The sequence below is a fragment of the Simochromis diagramma genome, unplaced genomic scaffold (genome assembly GCF_900408965.1).
Source record: "Simochromis diagramma unplaced genomic scaffold, fSimDia1.1 OVJJ01000308.1, whole genome shotgun sequence".
Lineage (NCBI taxonomy): Eukaryota > Metazoa > Chordata > Actinopteri > Cichliformes > Cichlidae > Simochromis > Simochromis diagramma.
This window is the reverse complement of record NW_024386785.1, coordinates 2685821-2713529: the sequence shown is the minus strand read 5'-3', so window position 1 is coordinate 2713529 and position 27709 is coordinate 2685821. Positions and strand designations below refer to the sequence as shown.

The 27709-nt window shown below is 44.1% G+C and overlaps 2 protein-coding genes across 5 annotated transcripts; both read left to right on the top strand.

Moving 5' to 3' along the window:
• Window positions 1-551: 551 nt before the first annotated feature.
• hm13 (histocompatibility (minor) 13) lies at window positions 552-16871 on the top strand. 3 transcript variants are annotated; one of them, XM_040022763.1, is made up of 12 exons: window positions 561-1016; window positions 4858-4893; window positions 7480-7578; window positions 7672-7754; window positions 7850-7938; window positions 9536-9621; window positions 10298-10423; window positions 10593-10650; window positions 10767-10887; window positions 11007-11109; window positions 12195-12280; window positions 13929-16871. In XM_040022763.1, the coding sequence occupies exons 1-12, from the start codon at window positions 789-791 to the stop codon at window positions 13990-13992; spliced, it is 1179 nt and encodes a 392-aa protein (XP_039878697.1). In that variant the 5' UTR covers window positions 561-788; the 3' UTR covers window positions 13993-16871. The 3 variants fall into 3 exon arrangements, with proteins under 3 accessions (XP_039878699.1, XP_039878697.1, XP_039878698.1); XM_040022765.1 differs by lacking the exons at window positions 4858-4893; window positions 13929-16871 and adding an exon at window positions 13261-13903 and having other exon boundaries at window positions 552-1016; XM_040022764.1 differs by lacking the exon at window positions 4858-4893 and having other exon boundaries at window positions 566-1016.
• Window positions 16872-17702: 831 nt separating this feature from the next.
• On the top strand, window positions 17703-23396 carry LOC120728075 (MRG/MORF4L binding protein). 2 transcript variants are annotated; one of them, XM_040022769.1, is made up of 6 exons: window positions 17703-17933; window positions 20426-20547; window positions 20639-20720; window positions 20829-20903; window positions 21927-22212; window positions 22310-23396. In XM_040022769.1, exons 1-5 carry the CDS (start codon window positions 17792-17794, stop codon window positions 22166-22168), a joined length of 663 nt encoding a protein of 220 aa, XP_039878703.1. In that variant the 5' UTR covers window positions 17703-17791; the 3' UTR covers window positions 22169-22212; window positions 22310-23396. The 2 variants fall into 2 exon arrangements, with proteins under 2 accessions (XP_039878703.1, XP_039878702.1); XM_040022768.1 differs by having other exon boundaries at window positions 21927-23396.
• The last annotated feature ends 4313 nt before the right edge of the window (window positions 23397-27709 follow it).

Below are 27709 nucleotides of genomic sequence, written 5' to 3'. Positions count from 1 at the left end.
AACAGCACAGGAGGAAAGAGGTGGCGGAGCAAAGTGTTCCTGCATGAGAGGAGCGGTGTTTGCACAGACCTGTCTCCTCTCTGATACGGGAGCAACTTAGTGGACTTAGGTGATCGGTCCCAGCGTTGTTAAGGTTACCGCTGATATTTGAATCGATCCACCCACTGATCATTTCCTTGCGACGACTCTTTGTGAATGAGGGAACAGTAAAAATAAGCATCTGGTGCTTGTGCGTGTCGTCATTCTGCAAGCACAACACACTTCATGCATCACAAACTTTCATTATTACTGTAAAAAAAATATCCCATTGCTCGCGCTTTTTAAAAACTTTTTTGGGGGGTTGTTGTTGTTGTTTTACAATTCAGTTGCATTAATATAGATAGCCTGCTATTTGTGTGCAATGTATTCATTTATGTTTTCTTGCTGTTTGTATCTAATGGCTTCTCAGAATATGCATATATTATCTATGTATACATAGATAATATATGAGTCTGATAGCTTTGAAAGCAGAACAAAGAGATGGTGACTACCTGCTTTTTTTACTCCCGTGGTACCTCCTCTTTTGCCGTGCACGGCTTGTCAGTGTCCCCGGAAACAGCAGCGGGTTGAGCCCTCCTCTTCCTGCCTGCTCTCCGCTCACTGCTTTAGGAAACGTGGCCTTATCAGGACTCCAGCAGCACAGCGGTAGATGAATGACAGACTCCCCGCTTCAGCTTCCACTTCTATCCGCCTGTCAGTTAACGCCACAGCCTCAACAGACCCCGAAGCCCCTCTCTGTGTGAAGAACAATGTCTGAGGCTGAACAAATCCCGGCCTCTGCTTCGGAGGCCGCCGCATCGGCCGTTCTGGACGCCCTGAACGCCACGGACTCCAACGGAACCGAGGCGCTCAACGCCACGGCCAAATTCGTGGCCACCCCGGAGGGCACGGCTCTGGCGTACGGCAGCCTGGTCTTCATGGCGCTCCTGCCCATCTTCTTCGGAGCCCTGCGGTCCGTCACCTGCTCAAAATCCAAGGTAACTGTCAGTGGACCCCGGCGTTTAGGTTTGCCTTCAGCCCGCCTGTCATTAGCCTTCAGCGGCTAGCTGCTACAGCTAACGGCTGGCTAACTAGCGGCTCACCAAGACGCTAAAAATAATATTTTTCCAAAACAAATACAGAAGTGGGGGTCGCGATAGAGTTAATTGAAGAATGATGTGCTGAAATTATCGATAAAGTTGGGAAATACGCGTCCAGACTCCGAGTGAAGGTTTAAAGATCCAGCTGTTTGATTTTACCGGTTATTTCCAGATGCTAATTAGGCTTTTAAAGTCGTTATCTGCACTTGTTGCACTCATAACGCTGCGTGGTGGGTGTCGGGTCCTCTGGTGTGTGTCTGTTTAAACTGTTCTTTTTTTTTTTTCTCAACTTGTGCTTGTTTGGCGTGTGATGAAAGGATGTGTGCCCAGATGTTTATTTACATTTCTCCTAACGGACTTTTACCTGGCTGAGTAACAGGGACCGCTGCCATCCGGGAGGGGAGTAGTAACTTAAAGTTGTAGTAAAAGTTGTACAGTGAGCCGAAAACAGACTGTGCTGAACGGAGTCGTGACATGAATACGAGGTTAAACCGACTGTCAGGAAACGCCAAGCTAGCCTCGTGGTCGTGAACGCATCACCAGGTGATGGAGAGAGACGTGTACTGTTTCTGTTTGTTCTCGTTTTGGGGTTTTTGCAGACATGCGCAGTTAGCTTAAAGTAGAAAAAACCTCCCACATCCTTTGAACGGCCGGGTGGAGGTGATGGAGGTTTTTATTAGTGACTCTGAGGACGCAACACAGCTGGCAGAAAATCACGTTAATCTGCATAAACGGAAGCTGCTAATAACAGCTGTGAAATGAAACCGGCTGCTGTTTCAGGTATCACCAGCAGAGACACACCCTGCTCTAACGGTGCTCTGCCTTTATGGGCGCACTGTCTGGGGATGCATGTTAAAACTACCTGTCCTGCAGCAAGTGTAGGATCTGGTGAAATGGGGAAAATTCCCCATGCTCTGATGCACAAAGTTCGGATTTAAGAGGGAAAAGTCGGGGCATGAAACAGAGTAATGTCTAGACTGAATTCTCAGAGTGGGTGATATCTGTGTGACGGTCCAAGTGAAGGAGCAATATCAGTTTGACCCAGAACCTGATCTGTAACCGTGAGAAGCGTCGAGAGATCAGACACATTCAGAAACTTTAAGACTAGATGAAACTTTGACAGCATGTAGGCCGGAGCTGTCAGGTGTTTTCCGTGTGCTCTGGGACACACCTGCTTCTGATTTTCCAGAAAAAAGTTTTGATGACGCTCTTGTGGGGATTCTTTAAAATTCTTTAAAAGAGTACTTAGATGCTGAACAACAGTAAGCAGAGTGCATCAGTGCTCTGCAGTGGCACACCCGCCCAATGTTTTTGGCACTATAGGTATTTAAATTTTCAGATTTACACATGACAATGAGACAGAAGAGAATGACTTTAGATGTTGTTTTCTTCTGTTTATATACAGAAGGCATAAAAACGGGTTTCCGAGCAGAGAGAAATATTCAGTTCCCCTCAAGATGTTTTAATTGGCTAAAGACGAAACAGAAACTAGATGGATTCCTGTCACGTTAGGGACAAATGTACCTTTCCCCTGATTACAGCACAAGACTAAAACCACTTTTGATGAATTTCGGTTTGACATGAGCTGCTCAGTTATTGTAATGCCAGAAAGTTTCACCTGTATCTCAGAAATGGCTTCAGACTGAACGCTTCACGCTGCTCTCTGTCATGTTTCTCATTTTCTGTCGCTCGTTTCTTTGGTTTTTGACGTTTGCCTTCACTGATGGTTATAGTTAACGTAGACTCTGTTTTATCTCACTGAGTCACAGCGGATCCTGTCACTCGCATGTAACGCATCCACAAACCGAGGCGGACGTGTCACGCAGGGGGAATTGCAAAATTAATTGAAATGAGACGTAAACAGCAGTAACTAGGCTGAAATCATAACCACGGGTGTTCCTTTGGTCTCTTTAATATCAGCGGCTGCTTAACACATTTGCAAAAACAGGAAGCGAATGAAATCTCGCGAGGAAGGAGAGAATGGGCTCGGTGGCCTGAGGCAGGTGTTTCACAAAACAGGATCGTACTCGGTGGAAATGAGATGGATCGAGATCACAATGTTCACAGAATGGAAGTAATTTTACGAAAGCACGCAGTTTCTGTCTTTTCTTACATGAAACTATTACACAGCAAGTATGAGAGTGTCAAGTTTTATTGTCATGTGCAGATAAACAGTGTAGCCACGTTTACCCATAATGACATTCTTTGGCTCCTCAGCTTTACATGAGCAAATAGAAAGTGTGCAGTTATATTAAGAAGAAAATAGCAGGAGTGATAATAATGATAAAGAGAGAAAAGTATTAAATGTTTAGAGATAAAATATATGTTCAAGTTTGTAATGATAAATGTATTTTACTAAGTTGAAATGATAATTTGACATGAAATTTCAAAACTAAATGTTAAATTTTATGTTCAGTTTGGAAATTTAAAGAACAAAGTAACCATTAAAACGTCAGCTGGTTGGAAGATGTTGAAAACAGCAGGCAGTCTTCTTTCAGGGGACTATTTTTAGTTGTGGATTAATTTTCCAGTGGGTCATTTTGACCCCAGCCCTACATTTATACATACTACTGTGAAATTGTCAGTTTGCTAATTCTCCATCTGCTCAGTTTCTTCCCACCGTTGTGAGGAAGATGGAAAATAGTTTGAAATATGTGGGTTTTTAACATTATAGGCTTTGTTTTGATTGTAATTTGTAATTACTGCGTAAATAAAGCACCTCATTGGGAGAATTTTCAGTAATGCTGAGAATTTAAATATTTTATAGTTCTTCACAAAATAATTTAAACCTACAAACTGGGTCTTTGTTCACATTTAGTTGGAAACGGAAAAAACAAGGTATGAAAATCAGCCTGACTGTGTTGACTTCATTCAAATCTGTTGTTTATTAAAGCATTACAGATACATTGCTATCTGTATTTGGCATTAAATGATCCTAGAAAATTGAAATACAGTATTGAATAATTCATTCAAATATTTCACCGTGTTATGGGATGGAGCCTTTAACAGTTATTGCAAAACACATGACAGGGATTTGTGATGTTGCAGAGCTCTGTGTGCGCACTTACCAATGGAGGTTTTCTTGATGATCTGTGAACTCTGCAGAAGTTTGACTATAACCCTCCACACAGCGCTCTGCTCACTGTACGGGGATACTTGTCTCATTTTAATACAGCTGTGACTTGTATGCCTCTTTCTGTGGCTCCTCAGTGTTTCCTTCTCCTCAGCATTACAGGCTCTGCCCTGTGACATTGGGATAGCAACACTGGAGATGAGAAATACCTGGAGCTGGGCTGTAAACCCTCTGGGTGACGACTCGGGTCGTACCTCTGTAGCAAAGATGTGTGGGTGTTTTTTTTTTTTTAAACGCGGTTTTGTGCTGGCGTTGGTAAATCTGACAAAGTCTCTGCCTGAGCCTCGGGTGATGTTCAGTTTAAAATCGGCGTCCATGGCATCCTTCCTCTCTTCCTCCGTTCTTTCTCGCTGTTTCTCCTCTGTCAGCCATCCTATAATATGAATATGAGTTCAGATACATCAAAGCTTTTATTCACTGAAGCTGTTGCCCTGTGTAATTCCAGCAATGATGATCTGTTTCCTGCATTGGACACCTGTTTGCTTGCTTTAATTTTGGGCCCTGCTTCCAGCCCTGCTCCTGATTGCCGATCTGATCCTCTCTCTCCCTGTCTGTCTGTGTGCACATCTGTCTGTCCACCCATTCTGTTTGTCTGTCTATCTGTAGGAGCTCGGAGAAAATGATTACGATTCTGGGTTCAGAGTGAGTATGAGAGCCGCTGTGTGCACCAATACACCCAGACACTGTTGGTTTCCAGCACTGACACAGCAGGGATTGCATGAACGCAGAGGTGTTGGGTGGAGCCGGAACAACAAACTGCTCATCAGCTCACGCTTGTTTCAGTGCGTGTGCTGTCCAAAAGCAAACAGACATGTGAAATAAAATGAACGCCTGCAATGGAGAAGAAGAGGGTCAAGAACCAATCAGATTTAGATTGTTTTCTGTTTTTCTGCACTGATAAGTTAAAAAGAGATCATCTGCTGTGGCTGATAATCCCAGCTTATTCCTGCCTGATATATTCAACTTTATTGTGTCTTAATGGGTACAGCTAGCTGCTCACACGCTCTGTAGGAGTTAGAGAAAATGAAACGCGGTGCCAAAAGTATAAACACGTTTTTGAAACAGGTTCAAGATTCTGCTGCAGGATTTCCCAGGAAATTGTCTAAAACTACTTCAGGAAAATTTGTGCAGAAAGGAATTTATCAGAATGGGGGAAATGACGTGTCTAAATATGAAGGTTGAGTAAAAGAAAATACAAAATTTAACAGAGTAATGTGCATTTTGATGGCCGCATTAAACTGTCCTCAAACCATCAGCACGGCATTTCATGGGTGATGTAAGGAATTGATAACGCTACGTGAACTTGATTACTTTAAACGGCCTCTTTGGTTCGGCAGTCGCACACAGACCGCGGCGTCTGGATTACATGCAAAGTTCCACTGAAGCTTCGCCTGCGTCCCGACTGCACTGATCACTTTTAGTCTGGTTCAGGTTCATGCAAATTGTAAGCCAGACTTTAACAAAAACAAATTCAAAGCAGCACATAACACAGACCGGGGGGATGTTGGCAGGAAGTCCTACAGCAATCCCAGGAACCAGTTTCATGCACAGAAGACTCGTTAAAGAAGCCAAAACCACAAACACAGCCTGCAAATAGAATAACGGCTTAAAGTAGAAAATACTTCTGAAAGGGAGTAAAAACGACCGGACTCAGTGGAGCCCAAACACTGGTACATAAAACGCACAACCTCACAGTACTGAGGTTTATTTTTAGAATATTAACTGTGCAGGAACCTGCATGATGATGCATCATGCAGGTTCCTGCGACTAACCTCGTCCTCATGTAGATCTTAGCAGCGTCTAACTCGCACTAACACGGTGTTACTTCAGCCTGTTTGCTAACAGCTGTGTGTTTGTGGTACATGTAACTCAGTCACCTGCAGATTTACTGGTTTCTATAGAAGCTCATGTTGCTTTAAAACCTCTTTAGTTTCAGGAAAGACAGGATGTTACCATTTAGAAAATGTTTGTAATATTAATCCTGCATTTACTGTAAACTTGAGCTTTGGATTATAAAGCATTGGTTTGTGTAGGATTCCTCTCCTTATCCCTCTACATCCTCCTCTGTCCCAGTTTCTGTCTCGGGTGAGTAGATGGAGGAGAATATAGATGGAGGTGACTCTCAGGCTTCTCTCTCAGGGCTTCTGTCAGTCTACAGTAGCTCTTCTTTTCTGTGATCCGACCCGAGTGTGGAAGGACGGCCTGATCGGGAGGACAGGCCTCGGTAGAGACAGGGAGGTGCCCTCTGGCATGTCTGTGGAAACACACATTTCTGCCATTGTGTAATTATTGCAGCGCTCAAACCCACGCTGGTGTGATGGCTGTATCCTCCAAAGCCTTTTATACCACCAGGAAGTCCCAGCTTTCAGAAGCTTTGTTGCTAAATGATGAATATCCACACGAGCGACGCCTCGATAAGAATCAGATTTTATCACAGAGGCATAGTGTTCAGTGTTCGTCTGTGGGTCTAACTCAGGCTGTCACTGAAGGTTAAACTCGTATCAGTTTGTAGCATGAAGTGAAAAACACACTAATATTTAATATTTACCTGATTTGTGCCCGTGTGCCTGCCATCAGTCCCGGTGAGCACTTGTTGGACAGTTTCTCCTTTCTTTCTTCAGCGATGCTCCACTGTCACCTCCACAGAGGAGGACGCACCGCAGCACGTTATTCTAGTATTTAGAGATTGGCTCAGCTCTGATTACAGCTGCAGTTACTTCAGGCTTTCTAAGCAAAACTGAGTATTTGACCCCCAGCATGACAGCTGTGCAGGCAGGTTTGTGGTGCCTGTGTTGCCTCATTTCACGAGCAGCAGGCGGCGCCTCAGATTAGTATGTGGTTGCAGAGTGAAGCAACTGCTTATTGCAGTGTTGGCACAGGGCCTCGCAGAGCCTCACAGGGCCTCGCAGAGCCTCACACGTTGCACACGGCCTCGCAGAGCCTCACACGGCCTCGCAGAGCCTCACACGTTAAACGTTGACAGTAAGTTACATTACAACACATAAACTGTGGTCCATATAACCCTAATTTAAAATTGATGATCTTCATTTAAAACTTCACTGGTTTCTGTCTGGAGACTAGTTCATCTTCTTTCAGGTTAAATTTGTGATGGGAAGCTTTAGCTTGGTGTGGTCTCACCTGGCGTTTGGATTGGTGTGCACATCCCTGTCTTCTGGTGAACCTTCACCTTACCTGCTCATATTTCTGTCTCCGCTCCGTTTCTCCCAGAATGCAGCCGACATGCCCGAGACCATCACCAGTCGGGACGCAGCGAGGTTCCCCATCATCGCCAGCTGCACTCTATTTGGGCTCTACCTCTTCTTCAAGGTAAGTCGGCGTCTCTTACCTCGGGGAGAGCTGCGACGGTGCATTTCGTCAGATGAGGCTTGTTTCTGATGCTGGACGTGTGCTGTGACGCAGGTATTCTCTCAAGAGTACATCAACCTGCTGCTGTCGGTCTACTTCTTCGTCCTGGGCGTCCTGGCTCTGTCTCACACTATGAGGTACGTCAGAGAACGTGAATGTGTGTGCGAGTAAATCGCTTTGGTTTAACTGATGTTGGAGGTGACTCGACTCTGTTCTTGGTTCTGTCTCTCAGTCCTCTGATGTCCAGAGTCTTCCCAGCTTCTTTCCCAAACAAACAGTACCAGCTGCTCTTCACTCAGGGCTCCGGAGAGTCCAAAGAAGGTGAGACCTGCTGCCCGTCCCCCCCAACGACGGGAACAAACACAGTTTAAAAATACAGTTTAAAAGACCCAGATTCCTAAAAAGAGCAGGCAAATGTTTTTGTTTCACACAAAAAACCCAAAACGTGTTCAAACTGTTTATTGATCCGATTTAATTCTTAAAGTATTGCACGGCAAAGATGCCAGAGGAAGTGAATTGTTTTGCATATCGCTTTGAAGGAATTTTAGTCCAGTCTTTGGTTTGTGGGGTTTCGTGAATGCGCGGCTCTCTGAAGTCCTGCTGCAGAGTTTCATTCAGACTCAGGTCTGGACTTTGACTGGGTCACTGCTGCACGGTGATTCTTTTCTTATTCTGTTGGAGATTTGCTGCTGTGCTTGGATCCTCCTCTGGACCAAATGTTAGCTCAAGCATTAGCTATGAGACAGACGACCTCACGCTTGACCCCAGAATACTTTGGTATAGAGAGGACCTCACGCTCGGCTCGATGATTAAATCGCTGCTGTGCTGCCGGTTGGTGTGAGATGTTTGTGCTGGTGGGGATTATGTCATCGTTCCTTCAGATGAAGCTTCACTAACCTAAGCTGTGCTTTCTTTTTCTAACTGTGCTGTCATGAACTTTAACCTTTAACATGCTAACTGGGGCCTGTAGAGTCTGACATGGAAAGTTTTCAGATGAATAATTGTTGCCCTCCTCGCCTGTAAAAGGGTATTTTTACGAGTGGATGGGCCGAGGTGACGACCCGAGTTTGAATGCGATAACTCAGGAACGAGGCAACGTAGTATTTTCAAATTCATACCATAGGTGCAGCTACTAATCTCGAATGAGTTAGAATCTCAGTGACCTCAGAGGTCTGAAAATTTCTGCACGTAGGTTTCAAAATGATACCAAAGGTGAATCTAGGACGGGCTGTCGAACTCCAGGCCTCGAGGGCCGGCGTCCTGCAGGTTTTAGAGATCACCCCGGGTCAGCACACCTGAATCAAATGACCAGTTCATTACCAGGCCTCTGGTGAACTTCAGGACATGTTGAGGAGGTAATTTAGCCATTTACATCAGCTGACACGTCTAAAACCTGCAGGACGCCGGCCCTCGAGGCCTGCAGTTCCCCATCCCTGAGCTAGGAGGAGGCTGACAGATGGCACTAGCAGCCGTCTGTATTTTTTAATTTTAGAATGATGGACTTTGTTGCTGATGATCACTTAATGAAGTGCATTTAACTATCAACGCCTGGCTGCCACTTACCCTCTGAGGTCCCTTTGAAGCAGTAAAGAAACACATGATCTGTTTATTGTGTCTTGATGTATAAAACCTTAGAACAGTGAATGTTGTTTCTCTTTGTGAGGACGATGATGTTGCTGTACAGGTTCATCTGTACAGCAAACTGCACGAGTAAAGTTTTGGAGTAAATCTTCTCGTTGAATCGTGTTTACTGAGGAAGCGACAAACGGCCTCAGTTAAAGTTTATTAGGTTGAATCTGTCAGAGCTGTAAGCATCTCTGTATAAATGTGGTTTATTGAACGGCCTTTTGAACCCGATTTAGGTCTCCTGACGTCTTTCACATTCATGTCTGACCTGCATCTCTCCATGTCTCTACAGAAATAGTCAATTATGAGTTTGACACTAAGAACCTGGTGTGTCTGCTCATCAGCAGCGTGGTGGGAGTCTGGTACCTGCTCAAAAAGGTAAAAGCGACACGTGCAGCACACAGAGCTGAGCATAGCTGTGAGCTCCGACATGGCTGAGCTTAGATCTGTGGGGTAATGAATTATTTATGAAGCCCTAAATGACAGTAATGGTTAATCCACAAACATGTGCAAGTTTATAATCAGTGATATTTAATGTTCATGGTGTTAAAATCTTGTTTTTGTTCTTGAATTTTTCAGTTTACTCTTTTACATAAAAGCAGTAAAAACAGTGAAGCACGTTATTGTTTTTTCATCAAGATGCCAAATTAGTTATTTACTGAGTAAATAGCTCTTAGTGCTTATGTTTGATTCCTTCCGGTGTGAAACAAAGAAAATCGACAGATTTTAAAATGTTTCCTGTTTTTCCGACAGATGGTATAAAATGTTAGCTCTAATTATTTCCATCAGAAATGATGTTCCACGCTGTGACATAGAGCTGAAATCTGTAATGCGATCGAAGCCTGCTGTCAGCTTCACTTTTGTCTTCTAATTATTATTTAAAGAATAATGAGGATAAAACCTCTGAATCCAAACTCGTTTATTTAGCTGAGACTAAAGAACATCTGGTCAACATCTGTATAAAGGATTCAAAAACAAAAGGATTTGTGTAAATGTGTTCGTCTCAGATGCGTCATTTTGTGCTCACGTGTGCGTGTGTATTGTGACATCACAGCACTGGATAGCCAATAACCTGTTCGGGCTGGCGTTTGCCCTGAACGGAGTGGAGCTGCTCCACCTGAACAACGTCAGCACCGGCTGTATCCTGCTGGGGGGGCTGTTCATCTACGACGTCTTCTGGGTGAGTAGATCACGTGTCCAGCTCAGGTAGTCGTACGGAAACGTTCCAGAAGATTCGAGCTCAGCTCTGTCCAGATGTTCAGTTTCAGCGCTTTGACACAATCCAGATGTTCCAACAATGACCCAGCATGAACACAGCTGTACATCATCCTTATTCTGTGTGTCTCCAGGTGTTTGGGACCAACGTCATGGTGACTGTTGCCAAGTCATTTGAAGCACCAATCAAATGTAAGTGTGCTGTGTATGACCGTGTCAGTCAGTTTTAGCTCTGCTCTTCATAGACTTCACCCAGCTGACCTCCTGTCCTGCTGTGATCTCCCCCACCCGTCTTTGCTCCACTGCAGTGGTGTTTCCACAGGACTTGTTGGAGAAAGGTCTGGAGGCCAGTAACTTTGCCATGCTGGGACTGGGAGACATTGTCATCCCGGGTATCTTCATCGCTCTGCTGCTGCGCTTCGATGTCAGGTAACACTCGGTCCTTTCCTCTCAGCTGCCTCGTTTCCTTTGTTTTCTCTCATTTGTGGGATTTAAACAAGATGAATGTTCTTTATTCCCTTTCATGTGAAACCGTCTTCTACCTGCAGCTTGAATAAAAACAGCAGGACGTATTTCTACTCCAGCTTCCTGGCCTACATCTTTGGACTGGGCCTCACCATCTTTGTCATGCACACCTTCAAACATGCACAGGTACGAGGCTTAAAGCACAATCACTCTTCTCAACTTTGTTTTGTTTTGTTCAGTCTCTTCTCAAAACAGCCTCTTTGCAGCCAGTCGCATCAGCTCATTTTGAGGACTCGCAGTTACGGGCGTTTGAGTTCATGTCGGACGATTCACGTTAGCAAACGCCGCATCGTTTGATAATTTAGTCTAACTCGTGATCGAGATTAAAATTCGATTCATTGTGTATCCCCCAGTTCTTCCTGCGTTCTGTTTGCTGTTGTTCCTTTCAGTCTAATTTATTCAAGTAGAATACAGACTTTAGTCTACTGAATGTCCAGAACTGCTCTTGAGCCAAGCTGAATGTTGTCGGGGAGATTTCCAGAGAGCTTTGAATAGGAGAGAGGCTCCGATTTAAGGGTTGGGACCTTTGTGTTCCTGCGTTATTCCTTTTATCATCAGTGCAGTAAAGCTTCGAATTTCCGGTTTAAACCACCTCTGGGACCCTGAAGCTCCCCATGTGAAGCCGATGAAAACCACATCCTGTCATACCGACCAGAGTTACAGTCAGCTAATCTGCTCTCTTTTTTTCCTCTTATTTAAACAACTGATAATTGGTTGCCAAGAACATGAGGTTGATGAAGTGCTGCAGTGACTCTGTGTTCTCACTGGTCGGGACCTTTAACTTCAGCGTCCGTCCTTTGTTTAACGTGGAGTCTGATGTTTCCTGGAGGCGGACTAAACGTTGGCTTTATTAAAACTGGGACAAACATGAAGTCTGATTTTGTGAGCAGCTTATTAAGTGAAAAGTCTGAAATTTTAATTTTCTGGAAAATCTGCTGTAGGTATTAAATTTGCACAGGGTGTGTTTAAGAAGCTTTAAGAAGCCGCAGCCAATAAAGCTTTAAGGATTTACTCGTCGCTCACGGCTGTTTGTTGTTGTGCAGTTTATTTATTTACAGACCAACATCCAAACAAGGGAAAGAAACCATTAAATGCTGTGCTGCTGTATTTAGGATTTACAGTTATCATTTATTTAAAAAAGACCCGATGATGTTGCCCGTCTCAGTTTTAATGATTGAGGACGTTAAAAGCTGTTAAATCTCTGTGTGCAGCCCGCCCTGCTGTACCTGGTGCCCGCCTGCGTCGGCTTCCCCGTCATCATAGCGCTGTTCAAAGGAGAGCTCACAGAGATGTTCAGGTGAGTAACCACGGTGACCAACCACGGTGAGGCAGCAGGGCCGAGCTTGTTTTAGCAGGAAAACATGTTTCTGAAGTCTGAACATACGTTTGCACTAAAATTAACGAGCTGAGAGATTTATTTGTAATTACTGAAATTAGACTCATGAGGATTCTTTGTTTAGTGGATTAAAGGTTCAGAATCTCATGCCTGGCGGGCTGAAACCCTATTGGCTGTTTATTCCAGAATGAAGCTCTGTGATTGGACAGATTTCTTTCTTTTCTTTTTTCTTCGGGTATAATGTAAAATTTAAAAGTGTGATCTATCGACCAATGACACTGAAGCATTTCTGTTATTAAATGCACCAAAGTGCACGTCTGCTAAACCACATTTCTTTGTTTCATTTAAGAATAAATAAGATTTGGACCTTGACTTCAGCACAGACACTCCAGTGCAGGAGGAGAGACTGAAACCTCGGGGCCTGTTTTAATGATAGTGTTTTAAAAACAGGAGCACCTGCTCAGTTTTTAAAGGATCTCTCTGTCTGGAGTTTAGTCTGCGCTGCAGGAACCGCCGAGGTTCTCAGAGCAGCAGTTTCCATGTCAAATGCAGAGTCTATGACGGCTCCTTTGTATGTTCAGGTGCTTCTGTCAGCAGACTGAAGGTCTCCTGCTCATCGACCTCATCATTTCACTCCCTGCTCCCATGTCTGTTTTGTACTTTCTCTTACATTTTTCCCACCTCTCTTCTTCGCTCCCATCTTCTGTTTTCATTCCACCTTTCCGGTCGGTCTTTATCCTCCGTCCTCCTCGTTTGGCACGCCAGTAGAGCTCTATAGTAACTTAGACCTTTAGAGTTTAAGATGATTTACCACACTCTGTCGTTGCCTCCTTTCTTTCTCACTACTTTTATCATCTCCTTTTTCTTTCTCTTTATTTTTCTTTTATCTCCTCTGTGTCTCCATTTCCTTCCTCTGCTCCCCGTGTCCCCCCCGTGGTTAGCTATGAGTCTTCAGAGGAAGTTCTTCCCGCCTCTCCCAGACTTACTTCCTTTCCAACCGTCAGCGGCTCTCCCGCAAGCCTGGCTAGCTCCATGGATGCCGTCTCTGTGGCGACAGGCTCCTCCCCACGCCACCGCAGATTACAACCCACCTCGATGTAGAAGCCCCGCCCCTCTATCTTTACTGTCCCCTTCTCTGTCTCACCTGGGCAGGTAAAAAGCCCATTAATGAGCCCATTAACCTGCTTACATGAAACCATCGCTCCATCAGATTCACCTTTTATAGCATTAAAAAAATCATGAAGGAGGAAAAATTCAGCTGATCCAAAGGTGGGGTGTTGTTAGCTTGATTAGCACTGGTAAAGCAGACAGGTGCAGTGCACAGACACAGGTCGCTGCTAATTAACCGAGAAATAAAACACGATGATACTGTTTGTTCCACCGATCTTTACAAACAGCTGCACCCGTAACTTTAGGCCTCGAGAAAATCCAAATGGGTGATTTATTAGAAAAGCGATCGCTCACCTTTCAGTTGTTTTAAGGTGGAAATTGGCGAGAATCCAAACTGTTTGAATCGGGGTGTTTGAGCCTCCAGAGGCCATTAGAGGAACTGCAGCATTGGATTCATATTCGTGAAACACACTAACATCGTCCTTCTTCTCTTCTTCAGGTATGAGGAGTCATCTGAGGAGACTAAAGAGGAAGCGACAGAATCAGAGAAGAAGGACCAATAATATCCATGTCGCCCCCACCCCCTGCCCTCCCTCCTCCAAACACTTTTCATCATCAGCCTGCTGCCACCACATTTCACTGAAGCCCCGCCCCCTCCAGTCTCTCCAGCTTGTCAGCCAGGGGAAACGGGGCTCATGTTGCCAACGCGTTTGTCTCTGATAACCACGGGAGCGGCCGCCGACTGTTACCCGTGGTTACGACTGCCGTCGCGCTGCCAACGATGATGTTTGTAATTATTAAAAGTCGTTTTGGGACCCGGTGCCTACCACGAATCCTCTCACACAGGACCACGAAGTGGCGTGTCAGGGAACACCTGTCCAATCGGATCTCATCATGTGTTTGCAGCTCGCCGCTCAGATAGGCAGAGAAACGAGAAGGAGCGCTTGTTTTAGCCTTTACACGGCCCCGAGCGTGGACGAGTCGGACGGAAAAACGAGCGCTGCTGCCATTTTCTTTCTTGTTTGTTTTTTTTAATTATTTTTTTCTGAAACCCTCAAACAAAGAACCGCTGATGATTGTGATCATCCCCAGAATCTGATCCTGTAAAAAAGTCTGGAGGCGTGGGAACTCTCCAGATGTGGTTCTTTGTTTCCGGGTGTCTCCGCTCACCAGGCGCTGCTCACACTGCCGTCTGCTCGTCAGCATCAGCTTCTTCTACTGGTTTTATCTGTATTTGTTTCTTATAATAGGCCAGAATTTTAAGAGGGAAACCCCGGCTAACAGTTTCAGTTTTTTAGGTATACAGTTATGTTGTCATTTGTTAAAGCTGTATTGTGTTTACATCCACTTGTCTCCATGCTGACTGTACATGTGAGTTCTCCCTGTCTGTCCAGCTGTTTGCCAGAGAATAAATCTGCTTTCCAATCAGGCCTGTGGTGCTAACGTGGCTTCAAGTTAAACCCTGCAGCTGTAGGTCGTAGGGCCGTACAGCTGAGGCGGAGAAAGGAAGTAGAAACAGTATTATAGGCTTTTAACCTAAAATATGGTTCCTGTTCCTGACGAGGATCAAGTAGTTGGTTTGTTTTGGAATTAGGAAATTGGAGGTGAATTGGTGCACAGATGAGAGCTAATATCGTAGACACGTCTATAAAAGATGAAAGAGTTCCAGTTGTATAATGTGTTGGATTCGTTAGATGAATAGTTTATGGCTCTTCCCAAAGTCAAGAGAGCTGCAACAAAGTCCCACGAGGCTCATCCAGTCTTAAAAGCTTCCCTCTGAAATTCAAGAGAAAGTATTAATTTAGTTTTTGTTTTTTCTCTAATTTTCTTCCAAAAACACAACGCAGGTTGTTTGCTATAAAGCAATGTGTGACCAGCTGCCACTGGGACACAACTGAATACAAGAGCAGCAAATTTAGCTCAGTAATAACAATCCAACCACCACCTCTCGCCCAATGGTAGCTGGGATAGACTCCAACCTGCCTGTGAACCTGACAATAAGCAGAAGAGGATGAATGGATATAAATTTATATAAATATTTAACTTACATACTTGAGTAAAGCTGAGTTGCTGTTATCACTGCAGCCCACACGTTAGCAATCATTGGTCTACGGCGTCGGTCACTAGCTTAGTTTAAATGTGAAACAGCAGGTTTGACCCCGTCTGTGGCCAGTGAGCGCGTCAGACCTGCCCTCACTGATGCCACAGTGGCTGTCCATCTTTTATTTACAGTCTCTTATGAAGGTTCTGGAGCTTTATTGCTCAGACGTGTAACAGATACACTTTTTGTGGTGACAGAAAAATGCCAGTGTGGTTTTGTGGAAAATGTTTAGAAACCAAAAGCACAGTTTGGATTTCTTTGTTGAAAACGAGGGGGCGACTTGAACTCCAACTGTGGTTCTTTAGTGAGAATAATTAGTTATAGCTCCAGGTGTGAATACTGCAGTGCAGCCACTCCTAATAAATAAATAATGATGACAAAAACAGCTGTAGTTAGAAACTAAAGGTACAAAATATTTTCCCTCAGTTTCGCTCCTTGCTGTCTCTTTCAGTTGGAGTGTGTCTGGAATTTAATCAGCTGCACAGGTGAACTTTTTCCTGTGTGGATAAATAAAAACTGGATTCTTGGTTTTCAGTCTTAAAGTTCTGGCCTGTGAGAGGAGAAGAGCAAAAGGAGGAGGCGGCAGACTGAACTGCCTTCACTGCCCAGCATGAGGCATCGTTCTCACACCTTATTGGTGAAAAGGTGCAATGGGAGGAGCTCCGTGGCTTCTTCGTTTGATAAGCAGTGAGAATGAGCCCAGGAGGCAAAGTGTCACAGGGTGTTTTACAAAAGCATCCTCAAACTAGGATCAAACTCAGAAAAATAGCCAAAAAAATTCAGCAGAATCGGAGACATGGTGACTGTTGGCCTGTGTTACAGGTTCATTTCCTAAATCTGCTGCTTGAAACTGCATTTCCCATAATGTCAACATATCTTACAACCGTTTCCACGGGATAAGCCAGTGAGCTTAACCTAATGCAAGTACAACTGCAATTTAATGTAATTCAGAGTTTCAAAGTAAAGGTTTAAACGGAAAACGGTCCTAACTTGTTTTTAAATAAAATCACATGCAGTTGCAGATAAGTACAAAGTTTTCGGATGCTTGGAAAAACCCTGTCTAACTGGACATAATCGGCCTCACGTTAATACTCTCAATGTTATTGATTGTTATGGATGCTTTATTAAGAGATGCACAGTTTTGTATCAATGTAAAAACAAAATGCTCTTATTCAGCTCAGTGAAGTTCAGTAGCCACTTAATTTTAAATATAATGTACCTGAAATTGTTTTTTTCTTCCTCTCTGGTTGTATTTGTGGTGGCGGCCGTTTTACGGCGCCAACTGTATCCGTTTTATTTGCAATAAAACTTTTGGTGTTTTGATCACCGCATAGAGAAGCATAACCTTTGAGTCTGGCTGCTTCTATGACTCCTCATCCACTGCTTGTATGTTCACCTTTAGAGATTTGGTGCTTAACAATTTAATTACTTGGCAAAATAGCACCTGAAAAAGTGCATTTTTTTTTATTATCAGGACAAAGTTCATTTGTTTGGGCATTTATACATATACTAAACTACATTGTCTTGTTTTGAGAACCACGGAGAAGCTACAATAGATCTCTGAGGAACTCCTAATTTGGGGAGACAATATATTTGAGGCTTGTAATTTGATTTAAATCTGATGTCTGACAATGGTAAACTCACTGATAAATTGGTTTTAAATTTGTCTTTTGAGGCTTTAAAAATATGGAAATATCATGGAAAATAAAATTGTTTAACATAAATTTGAATGTTGATGCCAAAAAATACAAATAATCCTATCTCTGATGCTGTTTTCTAGTAAAATTAAAACAGTAAAGTGTCTGGCTTGGAAAGAAACTTAAGTCCAGTCGCTTTCTTTGCGACTTCCTCAAACGAAAGCAGTTTTAATGTCTTTTAGGTCCCTAGACACTTTTACTTAGTTTTATTGAATTATTTACTAGATTTGGGGAACAAACTTCACTTTTCTGTCTCTGTGCCAAACACATGCCACTTGTAAGAGAAAATTCTAGAGCCATCTTTATGTGGCGATTTAACGGACCGTTTATCATTTAACTTCGACGGTCACTGAAACTGTAAGTGTAGGATTAATATTGGAATTTGTTAAAAACAAATAAATGAATTTACCTCAAAATTCGGTTTTAAAACTTTTTTCCACTCTGGCTATGTTTTGTCGTTTTATCTTGAAATCCGATACCCGGAAGTCTTACTACGTTTCCGGTTGCCGATGCTAACGGAGCACGGTCGTTTGCGTCTGGCCAGTTTTAGGTTTTGCCTTAATAATGGGAGAAGCTGATGTGACGCTGAACCAGACCGACGAGAAGCCGCCGGATTCGGCGTTGGCTCCCGGAGAGGACTCGGTGGTGTGGAGCCACGAGGTGGAGGTGTGCCTGTTCCACGCGATGATCGGACATAAACCTGTCGGTAAGACCAGAGCTAACGTTAGCATGCGGCTAGCTGGAGCATCTCCTCTAGTTAAACCAGTTTAACTTTGACTGCTTTCAGGAGCCTCTGAATCAATATGTAAACACTAGGAAACCGTTAATTTCAGTTTATTGCAATAACAGGTGTTTAATGGAGGATGCTTATTTAAAAAGTTAAAAACCAGAGATTTCGCCTTGCAGGTGAGACACTTAGGTTAGCAGGTCAAGAGTGAAACTGATTCTAAGGAGGAAAACGATTGTGTTTGGCAGGACAGAGAACCCAAAGAGGGAATTACACGCTGACTTCGAGATAAGTTGAATAAAAATCGTGAGATCAGCTGAGCTGTGCGGACTCTGAGGTTTACTGCTCTTTGTTTGTTTACTTCACTGCATCCAACCCATGGCCAGTATTAAGGAAGCCTAACCTAACTCGTATTACACTGATACCTTTGACCAAACCTAACAGTGCTCATCAACACCACAATCAGATTTAACCAACTGCTGCCTTTGTTTCCTTTAATGAGGTCGTGTGTTAGTGTTGATCTCATCAGTATTTGAGTTCCTCTTTGTTGGAACAGGTCTTGATCCTTATGTTATTTTGGAGTCTTACTGCTGTTACAGTCCAACTCAATTTACTTGACTTCTTTTAAGGGCCCACCACTGTTGCTTTTAACTTTTCTAATATTGTTTTTGCATTTATTTATTTATGCATAAAATACCTTCATACCGTGTACATTGCAACATATCCATAATAGACCCCTTTTTGTAATGGAGCTATAATGCATTCTGGATTAGGGCTGCCACAGACGATTATTTTGATAGTCGACTAGTCACCGATTATTTTTGCGATTAGTCGACTAATCAGATCATCATCCATTGGACATAAAACATACAGCTTATTGCACCAGCAGCATCTGCTCTTATATAACTATCATTAGCTTACAGCTTTAAGTGTTTAAGGTCTGTGCTAACTAAAAGTAAAGACAAGATGATAGTTTATTCAATTTTAATGATATTTGCAGATTGTTTCGGTGTAATTTAATAAACTCCTTGCTATCTAAAATATAACAGGACACCGGAGTAAATTCTGGAGCATCTCACACTTCTGATAATCAGCTGTCTGCTTCACGTTTATTCAGCTGTGTAAAAACTATAACTTTAATCTCAGACAAACCGATTTACTCAGGAACAAATAAAATACTAAAAAAGCCAAACAATAACATTTGTAAGTTATCTAAGTGGCTTATATATATTTAACCTGAGTAGCGAAAGACGGCGGTGGGTTTGAAAATGATGTGCCGGGAGTCCGGTGTTCTCACGGGCTCTAGTGAGCCTAGCCCCCGGCTAGCTATCGAGCTAGTGGGTAACAGACGTCTCCGAAAACGTCGGAGCGCTTTTGAAAATATGCGGTGTCTTGATAAACTGAGCAGATATTTGAGGTTTCCACAGCTACATTCTCGCCTGAAAATATGTTAAACGTTTATTTTGTGACCCAGAAAGAATAATAAGTAATATTCAAACTAACTAGCTGCCGCCATTGTTGGAAACTGAGCTGGGCGCTATGAATTCTGGGATACAGCTTCTTCTTCTTCGGGGTTTAACGGCAGCTGGCATCCTTGTGCATGCAGTGCTGCCATCGTCTGTTTCAGTCCGTTATTACACTCTTAAATCCTACTACTTATTCCTGCGTCTCTCAGGATCTTACAAAGCTTCAAACGACGCGTCGACTATTAAATCAGTCGTCGACGATTTTGATAGTCGACGTAATCGTGGCAGCCTTATTCTGGATGGATGCAAACTGCATTTAGTTGCCTTGTACTTGTGACATGTGCAATGACAATAAAGTTGAATTCTATTCTGTTGAATTCTATTCTATTTCCGGGTAAAATAAAGTCCAGGTGTTTGGAAAACTACACCACTTTTCTTGTGCGTGTCCAGCCTGGTTCCTCGCTGTGTGAATGGTTGAATGTAGTGTGCAGTTGAACATGCTTTGAGTGCTCAGTAAATGTGGAAAAGAGCTGTTTAAGTTCCAGTACAGTTACAGTTTCAGTTCCAGTACAGTTACAGTTACAGTTTCAGTTTCACTTTTTTTTTATTATTTTTTTTATTTTTTTGCTCCTGCAGTTTTGTAAGAGTAAAAAAGTTAAAAGAAGTCATTTAAAAATCCAATTTTGGATTTATGTGTAAACAGAGTGACTCAGTATTGTCAAGAAAGAAAACTCTACAAAAAAGAAGAAAGTGTATAAAGTAGAGAAGCTAAGTTCAAAGTCCCTCTAACTGAGGGAGGAGGATTATAAAGGATTTGGGTTCCTCTATAAAATACAGCTAATATGAAAAGTTATGGTCCAATAAATGTACTGATCTGGCTTAGCTGGCCTGTAGGTGGCTCAGACTGCAGGAAGGCAAAAGAGCCGACGTGCTGATGCGTTGATGTGTTTCCTGGGAAAAAACAGTGACCATGATGCAGTGCATGCTGTGTGTCCCTGTCTGCAGGCGTGAACCGTCACTTCCACATGATCTGCATCAGAGACAAGTTCAGTCAGAACATTGGACGGCAGGTCTCCTCCTCCGTCATCTGGGACCACCTGGGAACGATGTACGACATGCAGGCGCTGGTGAGGACGCACACACACATGCTGAGTGTTTGTTACATGCCGCGCTGAACGCGGTCATCACCACTGAGACTGTCATTTCTCTGTGACGCAGCACGAGTCGGAGATCCTGCCGTTCCCAAACAACGAGAAGAGCTTCTCCCTGCCCGATGACATCATCCAGGAGGTGAAGGAAGGTGAGGGAACTGCCGTCAGAAATGCAGCTTTTTTAAATTGTTTACACCAGTACAAAAAAGTTAACATCGTTTCTTTGTCTAAACGGACGCTAATTTGTGCGTTTGTAGGGAAGCTGGGCTCAGAGGAGGAGTCCAAAGAGGAGTTCAGGATGGAGAGAGAACCTCCAGCTACACATGAAGAAGGTACCAGACTGTGTCTCGCATTTAAGGTGCAGTCAGCTGGGGCGTCCTGGCGCCTCAGCGGTTCTTTTACACTCAAATTCAGAGTTAGCTGCTCGCTTTCAGACACATGTGCATGTGATCCACTGGGTTTAAACAAATAATACACAGCTTCATATAATCAAACATGTATTTCTGACCTCTCCTCTCCTCATGGAGAGCAGTTTGTCTGCTTAAAGAAGCATTTTGATACATTTTGACAGCATGTGAGGTCTGAAAAGGTTAAACCGACTCAGAGCGTCAGCCATGTTTAAGGCTTGGAGGTTTCATTGGGAGCTGCTAGAGTTGGTCGATCCGCTCTGTAGTCCAGTCGTTCCATCACACCCTGAGGCATCGCCGCCGGGGCAGGACTGCAGAGGAGCGGCACTGTTCATCCTCTTTAAAAACATTGTTTCACTCGTCTCTTCACCTCCTCATACATAAGTTTTTTTAAAACAGCAAGTTTGCAAGTTATGCTCTGATTTCAAAATCAAACAGCAGTTTGAAATACCCTCCAGCTGCTTCTGCTCGCTCAGCAGACGATAGTGACACTTGCAGAAGTTTGTAAAGTCAGACTTTGGTCAGAGCACAGCGCCCACTAGAGGACGTCTGGCCGTCGGGCGACCCTCCTGATGTCTGTTTCTGATTGTTTGGTCAGAGACATCGGAGACATTCTCACCAGTGTCCTGCTGGAGGTCATGTTGTAGCTCTGGCTGCACTCATCCTTTTCCTCCTTGGATAAAGGAGCAGATACGGGCCTGGAGGATCCTCCATGCTGCTGAGACTGTGCTGTGAGCCACAGCAAACGTTCTGCTCCAGGTGTCGCCTCGTGCTACCAGTAGTGACACCGACACCAGCCAAGTGTAAATCTAATAAAATCAGTCAGAAAAGATGAGGAGAGAAAAAAGTGCCAGCAGTCTTAGAAGAATATAAGCGACGAGGTGAAGTTTGTCTGGAGAGTTTAGACCACACCAGGTTTTAATATGATCCTCCGTCTCTCTGCTTCAGGGAGTAACTCCTCTGTGAAGATGTCGGAGCGAACAAGCAGCAGTCGGGATAAGGAGAGAGAGCGAGACAAGGAGAAGGGAGGAAGTGACGGAGGGTCGTCGTCAGCGGCGACGGGAGGAGGCGGAGGAAGCGGTAGCGGAGGGAAGGAGGCAGAGAAGAGGAAGAGGAGTCGAGCGGCCGAGAAGCTCCTGTCATCTTCCAACCCGGCGAGTCCAGGAGGAGCCAAGAGGAGGCGCACCTGAGCGGGGGACGGACAGAGACGGAGGAGCGCGGAGGAGAGAAGGAGGTGAAGGAGCTGCTGCCGTCGCAGAAGCAGAGCTTGCGAGCTTTGTGTCGTGTAATCCTGGAGTGAGGTCGTCTAAGTGCTCTCTGTCCTCTTACAGTCGCCCCCTCTGTGGCTGCTCTCTGATTGGCTGCTTGCCACCTGTCACCCGGCACCTGTGCTTTCATCTCATCGTGTGATTACAGTGGGAGGAAGCGACACGTCTGGAAGCGCCTCTGGAGTGTTTTTAGCGTGCAGACAGCCGACCCGACCGCAGCGTGAGCGGCGTGTGTTGTCTTATTGTTTTTAATGCCAAGGTTGGAGTTTGCCCCGAGTCTTGCCTGTCAGGCTACAAAGAAGCCATCCAGGAGTATTGAGCACATCGTCGTAAACTCTGCTACAGTTATGTCCTGTTGTTGTTTCCTGCCTTTTCTTTTACCTTTTTAAAGCCGTTTCACCTTGTAGTGAAGCAGGAAGTGGAAGAACGTTCCAGTTTTCCTCCATTTTCATTTAAACTTTCTCGGTTGTACAGAGGAGTGAAGGAGCCCGGGTGAGCCGGGTTTCCAACCTTTTACGCTCTTTTCGCTTCAGTAGAAACGAGAGTAGAAGTGAATATTCCAGCGTGCACCTGCGATCAGAGTGCACGCCATGTTCTCACAGCGTGTGAAATACAAATAATTGAGTCTGTTTTATGTTCTGATGATCGTCTGCTTAGAGCAGTGGTTTAATGTGACAGGAGGTCAGCATGTTGGCTGTCTGAGCTGCGTGCTGGTCTCCACGTGGTGAATGTTGCTGCAGTGACTGTTTTTAGTTTCTGATCATCTGAAACTGCAATAATTGTGTTTCTCTCTGAACTGGACGTCGCAGCATGTTGTACTTTTGTTTCTGTGTGAGGACACGAGCAGCTCCGAGTGATTCCAGTTATGTTTTTTAATCTTTGTTTGCTTCGGTTTCATTTGTGTCATTTGAAAATGCGTCTTCTGTGTATTTAGTTTAGCGTCGGCGTGTTTTGAGGCCACGAGAATCAAATGTTCCCTTTAAGTATTTGTGGGGTGTGTTAATTTATGGCTGCTGATGAGCTGATGTGTGAAACAGCTGTTTGTGTCATTAAAGCTGAAGCCGAGTCTCCCGTCATTCATCGTTTTCCTGCAAAAATGTTTGTAAAGAGCTGAATGTTGGAAACATTAAAACTTCTGCCCCTCTTTTAACTCCAAGTTTGTTTTGTTTTAAACAAAGCGGTCGACCTTTAATGTGAAGTTTCCAGACTGTTCGCCTTCACATTAAAGCTCCACAAAGTCTGATATGTCTGTGAAGGTTCTCAGTCATCCAGGTCATCGTAGTCAAAGGAGCTTGCAAAGAAAAGCGTCTGGACTTCTTTAAGTTACTTGAAGACGTTTCACCTCTCATCCGAGAAGCTTCTTCAGTTCTAAAGTCCCAGATTTAAACCCAGTGGGAGTGTCCCCCCCACAGAGGGTCAAAGGACCCCCTGATGATCCTCTAATCACATGAGCCAAGGTGTGAAACTGGGTGTGGGTCCCAATCAGCCAGAGTTTCAGGTGAGCTCATTGTGAAACCTGGCCCCACCTTATCATGTGATTTCCTGAGGTCAGATGGCCCAGGATGTGAGTGGGCGTTAAGGCGTCTGGGAAGGATCTCAAAACTGGATTATAGATGGCAGACAGTTGGTGTCGTAAACCCCCGCCTCTGTTCAAAGATGGTCGCTCACAGTGGACATAGATGCTTCTTTCACTCCTCTTTCAAACCATCTGTCCTCTCTGTCCAAAATGTGAACATTGGCATCCTCAAAAGAGTGACCTTTGACCTTTAGATGCAGATGGATCTGGGACTCTCCACCATTTGACCTTAGAACTGAAGAAGCTTCTCAGATGAGAGGTGAAACGTCTTCAAGCGACTTAAAGAAGTCCGGACACTTTTCTATACAAAAGTCTGTAATTAATACAAATATTCTAAATCGTGTCATTTTTGCGCCTCAGCCATAAAAAGCTCACGGGGCATGTCATCGCCTCGCTGGGTGGCGTGGGCGGCGAGTTTGTGAATGCGATAACTCGAGAACGAGACGACGTAGGATTTTCAAATTAATAGCATAACTGCAGCTGCCAGGAGGCTGAGGGCTAACACTCTTAATAGTGCCCCTAAAAATGAGACATCTATGTTAATCATAAGTAAAATAATTTAAGCCTCTTTACTGCTCATAAGCATCAGAGCTCCAGTAACTCAGTGTTAGAATATTTCATTTTGACTTGAGAGGCCTCTGCTGGCTGTCTGCAGAGAGCCGCCTCGAAGGAGCTGCAACTGTGACTCTTAATATCAAAGCACTCGTGGAGCAGAGCGTCTGACGCCCAGGACGGTTGCTCAAAGGTCCGAAGTCCTCTTCTCAGGTGAAAGTAAAATTTTTCTTGTTTGTGAAAATCTGATGATTTGTGGTGTCGTCTGCTCGTGTGGTTGGTCCGCTGTGCTTCATCACGTCCAAAGCCACCGTTGCGTTCTCCAGGCCCTGCTGCTAAAACTTGTACCAAATGTTTGGAAGAGCACAGTTTGAACCCCACAGAGTCTCTGCAGTGTTGTTCAGAATGAGGTGTGAAAGATGTGATCCAAAAGCACTTAAAGTCTATTTTAAATGTGCACCACTGATTTGTGTCATTAAAAGACCTCTGCATCTTCTTTCTGCTGCAGCAGTGAAAGTCTTACTGAGACTATTAGTGACAAACAGCCTCTGTGTGAGACGCTGTGACATCATCAACACTGGACATAAACCTGTTTCTGTTCTGTCCTGTACTGTTGTCAATAGAAAGTTAGGAAAGTACAACATTTGAAGATAATTGCAGAAACAACAAACACGTCAGTATTACTGCTGCTGTTAGAGCCTCGGCTGTTTAAGCTGCAGTGTGCTCATGCAGACACAGGGGGGCGACCTCCCCCTGCAGATGTCAGCAGCTGTGCTGCTCAGTAAAACATGTTCAGGTACAAAATCAGTACCAGTTCAATGTTTGTCTGCCATCCTGATATCAGTGGAGCAAACTCAGGCCTGTGGCTCTTACTGCGACTGTTGTGTTTGTGTTGTGGGCACCTGCACATGGAAATGATCGTGTAAGTGAAGCTGGTACGATGGGTTTGCTGCTCCGGGCTCATGAAGCAAAGTGAGTTTGATGCCTCTGCTCTAAATAAGTCTGAGCGAGTTATGAGATGACGGGAAAATTCGAAACAAACTTCTGGACTTATTTTTAGATTTTTATGAGATGTTTGCTGTTTAATATTAGAATATTTGATCAAAGATATTGTATGATTTGATGCTCGTGTGCAGGCCTGTGCCTCTGCATGGAAGGTAGAAAAGTCTTCTCCAAAGGGAAACACGTCCTTTACTTCAGACAGTAACAGTGCAAAAGTCTTGGTATTAAAATCTGCATGCTGTGGTCCACTGGGTCGTGTTGAATTCATTAATGTGTAAATCACTTTAATGTTGCAGCTGCGGATGATGACACATATGCATCATATACAAAACATAAAACATGTAATGTATCCAAAATATCCAAATGAAAAATACTTCAATAAAGTACAAGTGCAGTACTTGAGTAAATGCACTGAGCCGCCGTCCGTCTGTGGTCCTGCTCATGTTCTCGTCACCGGGCAGTGTAACAGTTACTGCAGGACCGGTGAGGACCAGAGGGGGCAGCACCTCCCCAGCTTCCCTCTGCATCCTCATGCAAGCTGCTCGTGGAAAACTCTGGAGAGGAACTTTCTGGACCTGCTGCTTCTTTTTCTGCTTCATTTCTTGGTGCAAATGTAAAAGCCTTGTATTTGTATAGCGCTTTTACTAGTCCCCCCAAAGAGCTTTACACACCAGGGCTCGAACTGGCAACCTTCCGATTACAAGGCGAACTGCCAACTCTTGAGCCACGATCGCCCCCTGTTTTTATAAATGTTTTTATTTATGGAAAGAAAAACTCAAAGCCAACTCGTGACTCTCGTGTGTGACAAAAGCTGCTTTTGCTTGTTGTGTTTGGGAGCATGATGCTGCTAACAGCAGGTATAAATGTAGATGTTTAAATGGTCCACAGCTGGATTTTATGAACCCGCGTCAGAAGCACCTGAAAACTCAAAGGTCAGGCAGCAGCTTCCATAGGATTAGTGCGCAAGCTAGCACACTGCTAGCACCAAAACGTTTGTATTTTAAAAATTTAGGGCTAAAACCTTGTTTTAGTTTTGACCTCTGAGACGTGGCTGCAGCCGGACTCATGACCTGCATGCTGGACAGAGATTTGAACACAGTGTGTAATTTTTCGCTCTTTTCTCGTAGATTTGTTCTGTTTTCTTCACGGGGAGGACATGTCATTGTGAAGAAATAATGAAGTCATGAGATGTGCTCGTCAGTGCATTTTGTAAAACGACATTTTCTGCAGAATTCCAGCTTTTTAGGAGTTTTTTGCGTCTTCGTACTTTGCTGATACACGGGCCACTTTGGTCATTTCTCCTCCACTAAATCCGACCTGACACATTCTGAATGCTGAAATGTACTTTGACCTTTTAAAGTTTGTGTTAAAGGTTTTGGCCCGACTCTGTGGGGCCGGCAAATGATCGAGCTAAATAATGTAAAAGTAAACAAGACGGTGGATTTGAAACGATCTGTGTGTCCATCGGAGAGGGAAAGGTCACAGAAAGGTCTCCGCCTGTAAACAAACACTCTAAAGGTCTGAGCACCGCACGACTTCACCTTTCATCGACTCTCTGTGACTTTCCTTCTTTCTGCTCAGAAAAGCTGCTTTTGTCTGCTTTTAGTTTTTATTTAGTCTCAGTTTTTATGCAGCAACTCCTCGACTGTGAGACACGTCTCCAGGTGCTGCAGACCAAATAAAACCAACATGTGTGTGAAACACTGAGCTTAGTACATCAGGACGATAGCCTCCCGAGACACGCTGCTCCAAGAAAGCCTCAGGCAGCTGAAGACAGACATGATGAGGAACAGGAAGAGGAACAAGCGTGGACCATCAAGCCGCTGCATGACAGGCTGAGGAAGAGGCAGACATGAAGAAACCAAGCGTCTACCAAGCGCTAGGAAAGACCAGCTTTAAGATACTTTGATCATGGCAGCACAAAACAAGCCCTAAACTTCCACCACAGCTGCAGCAGTAACATAACAGCAACTGTGCAAACACAATGGAAGATGCGAGCTAGGACAGCAAACACCTGAACTCATGCAAAGATCAAACTTTGCATGAGTTTGATCCATTGCTGCAAGATCAAACTCATGCAAAGTTTGATGTTTGCATGATGTGAAAACATTGATTGCTGGAATGTTTCATCACCTGTGGAAATATTGTTAAGATTGAGCTCTCTGAGGTCTAAGTCACCATCAGTGACGAGCCCGCCCCTGACAGCCAATAAGAATATGTCATTTCTCTGATTGCCAAGACTTCTCCCACTTCTCTTGGCAATCACAGAACAAAGGAATTAATTATTCCAGCTGACACAAATCAACAGCTATTCACATTTTCTTCCCAAAAGT

Coding starts and splice junctions, on each gene's coding strand:
- LOC120728075 (XM_040022769.1), top strand. CDS start 17,792: ATGGGAGAAGCTGATGTGACGCTGAACCAGACCGACGAGAAGCCGCCG. Junction 17,934..20,425: donor GATCGGACATAAACCTGTCG/GTAAGACCAGAG, acceptor CCCTGTCTGCAG/GCGTGAACCGTCACTTCCAC. Junction 20,904..21,926: donor TCCAGCTACACATGAAGAAG/GTACCAGACTGT, acceptor TCTCTGCTTCAG/GGAGTAACTCCTCTGTGAAG.
- hm13 (XM_040022765.1), top strand. CDS start 789: ATGTCTGAGGCTGAACAAATCCCGGCCTCTGCTTCGGAGGCCGCCGCA. Junction 7,939..9,535: donor CTCCGGAGAGTCCAAAGAAG/GTGAGACCTGCT, acceptor ATGTCTCTACAG/AAATAGTCAATTATGAGTTT. Junction 12,281..13,260: donor GAGCTCACAGAGATGTTCAG/GTGAGTAACCAC, acceptor CCCCGTGGTTAG/CTATGAGTCTTCAGAGGAAG.